At 37.1% G+C, this 6,092-nt stretch overlaps 1 protein-coding gene across 1 annotated transcript in view; it reads right to left on the bottom strand.

The window, feature by feature from the left end:
* Window positions 1-2,797: 2,797 nt before the first annotated feature.
* Window positions 2,798-6,092, bottom strand: part of LOC104941288 (potassium voltage-gated channel subfamily H member 1-like) — a 12,333-nt gene continuing 9,038 nt past the window's right edge. Inside the window, exon 3 of the mRNA XM_010766370.1 lies at window positions 2,798-5,569. Coding sequence (XP_010764672.1) covers window positions 4,706-5,569 — 864 coding nt within the window. The 3' untranslated portion in view covers window positions 2,798-4,705. The remainder of the gene's footprint in view (window positions 5,570-6,092) is intronic.

Here is a 6,092-nt window from a genome sequence, read left to right as displayed (position 1 = left end):
CATTGTGCTTGAAATAAATACATTTGTCATCATTTGATGTGTTTGAGCATATTACATAAACCATACACAAAATGTTTCTCTTTCATAAGAATCTAAACATTGCAATATTATTTGTGCATATATATATTTATGTGTAAGGTTTTATAACCAGGCAGCTTCCTATAGCTGACCACAAAAATAGTTCTGTGTTCAAATTGTTTCAAAGGAGTAATTTTCTCACTGCAGGCCTTGATAAGGAGTACGGGGCAATATTATGAAGGCACAGTGTTGCATGCTTTTCAGTAGCAATCAAAGGTTTAATATGTTAAGGGTAAATGTAATGAAGTCGTAGTGCAGTATACTGTAAAAGGTTTCTCATAGTTCTCCTTACAGTACGACTTGGACCTTTGTTTATAAATGTTACAGCACAGAACTACATATTGCTTTCAAGGATCTTGTCTCTGAGTATTAGAGTGCACCTACAGTAAATCCCATTTTAGTTACGTATATTTATAGTATTTGTAAAAAAAAAATTCAGCCTTTCGAAAACAGGTGTAGGTGGAAGTTCTCTCAACATGCCATATCTTTGTTGCAGGGCTGCATTCAAATGGTGGTACAAAATCAGATTTCTAGCTGGAACACATTTGATCTTTTTGACTTATTATATTGTGAAGAATCTGTTTTATCTGGTTCAGTTATTGTTTGATACTGTAAAATGTTACTTAAAGAATTTTGAATTTACAGTTTTAATGCATCCTTATAATAGAATAATACAGTAAGTCACAGAACAGAACGTTACAATTCATTGTTTGTGTCTTGAACTTCACAAATATTATCAGGTGTCATTCACAAGTGTCATTAGTGAAGTAAACTATTTGAGCTAATATGAAAATATGCCACTTTCACTAACTTCTAAGAAAACAATTCAATTGTCATTTGTTATACAAATTAGATATTATTTTCCATGCAGGTTCAATATGGTTGAATCACAAAAATAATATTGAAATGACATTTAGCACCTCATCGTTGTTGGTATTATGAAAAGTCAGAGCAAGCTAAAACGTTTTTCATTAGTTTTACTTTAAGTTTATTTTAAACAGTTGTGGTTTAACTGTTGTAAAATATTTCAAAATATCTTGACTCAAAGTGTGTCCCGAGCTTTCATGCATAGCCTACTATTCACTAATTTCAGAAAAAGAGAAAGCTTTAACTCACTTTCTACACTGTCTTCTGACTAAGAACACTAACTTGCCCTAGAAAGTCATTATTTTTGAAGGATTAGTTTGACATATCTTCACATGCCTTGAGAGTTAGATGTGAAACTTAATTTCCCTCTTGCATTATACGGAGCTAGAACGGTATGCTAATACTGGTTAACGCACTTAGCTTAGCTTAGCATAAAGACAGGAAGTAGTGGGAAACAGCTAGCCTGGCCTTGTCCAAAGTGTATAAACGCTTACCAACACATAACTTTTATATTTTGGATTCACAGAGTCAGATAAAGTGTGTTAATTAATGAGCTTTAGATGTGTTAGTGGTTGCTTTTGAACTTTGAGCAATGCTAACCGTTTTCCCAGCTTATAGTCTTTATGCTAATGAGCTAGCCAACGCCTTGCTCCAGAGCTATTGTTAAAAAATATGGATGTCCCAGAATGTCCAACAATACTGTACCTTCATGTAATTCTAAAAACGTTGATGTGCTGCACAATGTGCTTGGCTTGTAGTGTGTGTAATGCATTTGATGTGCTAGATTTTATTAATGCCAAATCGTTCAGATATAACTTCAAACCCACCTCATTTTTATGAAAAATTTTACATTTCTACATTTCTCAAAGATTGTTTTTCTAGCCTACTGTTTTTTGTTTTTTTTTTAGTTTATAGCCTAGTGTTGTGTGTTTTTTTTGTTTTTGTATTAACATACACATAGCTTGACTGTAAATACAACAGTAAACACTTTATCTGCATAACAATAATGGATTTGAAAATGTTTAATAAAAACCCGAAAAATGAACACTTCAAATAATTTAGTTTTTTCAATTTAAATTGTAAAAATGTTTCACCATAGTATAATACTCATTTAAATGTGTCTGTTTTATGTCACTGTGTGTCTGAATTAAGTGCCATTTTAATCCCAATAACTGAAGAAGTCCCTTTTTACCACATTTGTAGATTTATTGATGTCAAATTTCGGATAAAGACTGTGTCTAGCATTACACACGTTTGATATGTGACTTTGAGTGACTGAATTCCTCACAGACACTGTATGCCCTCTTTTTGCCTCTGTTTGATTTCTGAACTGGTGTTATCAGCAGCTTTATGAATTCTCTGTGATAGAGAGGTCACAGCAAAAATATTTGAGTGCTTTTCCCTCTCTGAATCAAACCGTCTCTCTACCACCAAAACTCTTTGTCAAAGCAGACCTATAAAGACAAACACTGGCTCTAAACCAAATGCTTTCTCACTTCTGTGATGACATGCCCATGCATTTTTAAGTAAGCTGAATCTTTGATGGAAATGGAGCCACAGAATGTGCTGGAGAAAAAAAAAAACAGCGTTGTGTTGTCTCAGCTTGTCCGGTCTTGATAAGAGAAAAGTCTCACAGGGAACATAAATTATCAATATGAATAATAAATAATATGGAATGATGGTTATATTTTTGCCTTGTGTAAGACGGTATAGACGGTAAAGTTCCAGACTTTCAATTATGTTATTCTGGTGTTAATAAAATTGCAAAAGTGAGTCATATTTACTGAATATTATTAGACTTTCTTCCATTATTCAAAGCTAAAGAGCCTGAACTGATGTTTTAACCCAAAAATTATCAGTAAAATATGCACAATTATTATTGATTTTATAAATGGAAAACACAATTTTAAAGAGCCTTAACGGATATTTTAGCATTCAAATTGTCCTTTAATATGCACAATTATTATTATTGCTTGATGACAGAACTCACTTTTACTAGAAATTTAATTTATCTTTTGTCTGGATTTGAAAGGTTTCCGTAACAGACAAAATAATAATTTAAATATAAATGCTATCCAGTTTGTTTTCTTTATAAGATTGTGGCTCTGTTAATACCTTTTTCCTTTGTGGTGAAATTGTATTGTGTTCAAATGTTAAACAAAAATTATAATTTAAAGAGAAAGACATGACACACTTGCTGTCTACATGTATACTTTTTACTAAACCATGTTATTTATCATGACTGGAAAACAATGCCTGGGTGTATTTCAGTTCATTAAAAGGCTGTTTTTGAATAATTACCCAAAACAGTCAAATGTTTGATAAAGAACAAAAAGTGGTATATTATCTCTTTAGAATCCTGCTGTTTCCTTTATTCCTACTTGAAATGACTTGTAGTTGAACATTGTTGGTGAGACACTGTGTATGCAGGAGTAGTCTGGTGTTTTCGGTTGTCGCCAAGTTTTAATGCACATTTAGGGAACGTTAAGTTTGTGTAAGCCGGACCCAAATATTGGCTTCAAATACAAAGACAAATCACCTGCACTGCGAACACATAGCCTGAACATTTTCACCATCTTTGTTCCTTAAATATAGTCAACTTGTGTCTGCTGGCATCATGGGATGATGTGTTTTTCCTCCAGTGAATGTGAAGAGAGACACAAATTAATCATGCATGCTAGATGGTGCAACAAATGGGAAAATGTACCCCAAAAAATTCATCAATATAACAGTTTCCAATGACTTTTGTGTTTGCTTACATGAACAAACCTGCACTGTGAAGTATATTTTAGTAATAAATACATTTTATTTAAGAAATATTGTGCAAAAGAGCATTCATAACTTTACAGTTTTTAAAATAAGGGAAGGGCCACAGCCATTATCAGTACCATCTGCATCACATTATTATGCATCAACAAAGCTAGAAGTTCGTGGCTCTCATACAGTACATACATGTGTGTTTGTACACAAGAAAAACAAATACAAGATATCAGAAAAGATGGATCACGTGGTGCCTTTCATCCTCCCATGGTTTATAGGAATTGTTAGCTCTGCTAAAAGACGTCTTTGAAAATCTGATTGCTCGGCCAGAGTTATCTGTTGTATTATTCAAAATGATCCTGGCAGTTGATTTAATAAGAAGAGTTCATCAATTGCTGGAGGAAATTACCGTGCGCCTGTTACAACATCTGGAAAGACTGTGCTTTCCCGCTGTCATGGTGAAATAATGCAAATGGCTCACGGTGTGGCCTTAATTAATTAAATATGCACCATCTGCAATTTAGAGACACGCGCCTACTTTATGTGACATGCAAAGAATCCCATACGAATGATGCAATAACAAACCAGTGGGTCATGCTGTTTCTACTCATTTCAAAACAGAGATATAACGTTGGTCTTCCACTGACGCTCTCAAAATTGAGATAATATCAAACCGCTCAAGCTATTTTTCCATTATAGTGCGATGGAAGAATAAACCAAACTTATGTACAGACATAGAGCTGTCAGTGTTTTGAATGACCTCCCGATCTTTTGTTTTTTCTCCGACAACAAGTTCTGGGATACACCCGCGACTTTTCCACACGATGTTGCCTTGTAAACGGTCGGGTACACCCCTATGATAAAAGGCCGGTGCGTCTTAAAGACCACACTGTTGCCTGATAACTTAAATGGTGCATCCATTGCAGCCTATCCAAGTAATCTGGATATTACTGGATTCCAGCTGATTCAGAGTCAACCTGATTTGTTAACGTACCTTCCTTCAAGAGAAGATGTCTTCTTTGTCCAGTTCTGGTGAAGCAGGTCTAGAAATGTCAAAAAGCGGCTGTGGAGAGTCAGCATTTGATCTCCTCGATTTGAGGAGTTGAAGTGCTTCTGTGAGCTGCGCCTCCAGGCCGGACATTCGAACGTTCAGGTTCTTGAGGTCGTCCTTCAGCTCCAGTTTGATCTCCAGGAGCGAGGCCTGTAGCGTCTGCTCCGGGATGGTGTAGAAGGCGTGCCTGGTCTCCGGAGGCTGCACGGGACTCCGGTCCTGGGGCGCGATGTGAAACTCGCCCACTTTGTCCAGGCGCAGATCACTTTTTGTGATGCCGCTGTCACAAGAGTCTGTCTTCTTTAGAGACGTTTGTGACTCGTGCACCTTGGTCCGTTCGGGTAAAGTCTCCATAGATTCGGCTTTGGACACTTTGTTCCAATTGTCAGGTTTGGCCATGGACTCCTTGAATCGACCCCAGCCTTTGACTTTGACTGGTTCTGAGACCCGGCCCCCGATAAGAGAGACGGGGACCGGCACCTGCAGCTTCGCCTTGTCTGAGGGAGCGCAGTTGAGTGCTGTTGAAGATGAAGGCATAGAAGATGAAGGTGTTGCTGGGCTCTCTGTCACCGTGACGATGCTGGTGGTTGTGACGGCTGCTTTGGCGATCGGGATGTCCACGTACACAGGGCCCTTCTCGATGTCATGGTCAGCCAGTTTTTCAGGTTCCTGCCGCGACTCCTTCTGCTGCCGAAAGCGCTGGAAGAGTTTCCTTACCGGGTGATCTGGTGGCAAGTTCAGAGGGGCTTCATTTTTACGTCTCTGTCGCTCCTCCTCCTCACGTTTCACATCACTGATCTTTCGGAAGACAATCTAAAAAAGGATTTAAAGATAGTATGAGTAAAGCACGATGACAAAAACCATCTCTTACTTTCTTTTATATAATGCAAGCATATAAGCATTGGAGGGCCTTAAGTCAATTTAACCTCTTGATATAAAGAAGTAGATAAACAGGTGTATTCATCTCACTGATTCTACAGATTGTGAGGAAGACAAGCCAATGTTTCAAAATGTGTAAATGTCTCCTTTGAAGAGGTTATTCCCACGACACAGAGGGAAAGTTCATATCCTGCCTGTGGCTTTCGTGGGTAAACACACACTGTTAGACTGTTAGCTTAACACACAAGTGCTAATGGACACTTGTGTTGTAAGCTTTTTAAGCTTTTTTTTCCGCCAATGACAACTGACTGCTCCTAACCTGCCAGTAGGGGGCGCAATGATCAACAACAGGTTCAGCAAAAATACATTTTAAAGTGGACCTATCATGCTATATTTGAATAATATAGTGTAGGACCATACCTATATTAGGCATATTTATACTTTTTATTTTTCAAAA

The sequence above is a fragment of the Notothenia coriiceps genome, unplaced genomic scaffold (assembly GCF_000735185.1).
Source record: "Notothenia coriiceps isolate Sejong01 unplaced genomic scaffold, NC01 NC01_scaffold00003306, whole genome shotgun sequence".
NCBI classification, from domain to species: Eukaryota; Metazoa; Chordata; class Actinopteri; order Perciformes; family Nototheniidae; genus Notothenia; species Notothenia coriiceps.
Note: the sequence above shows the minus strand (reverse complement) of the source record. Positions and strands in the feature narration are given on the sequence as shown.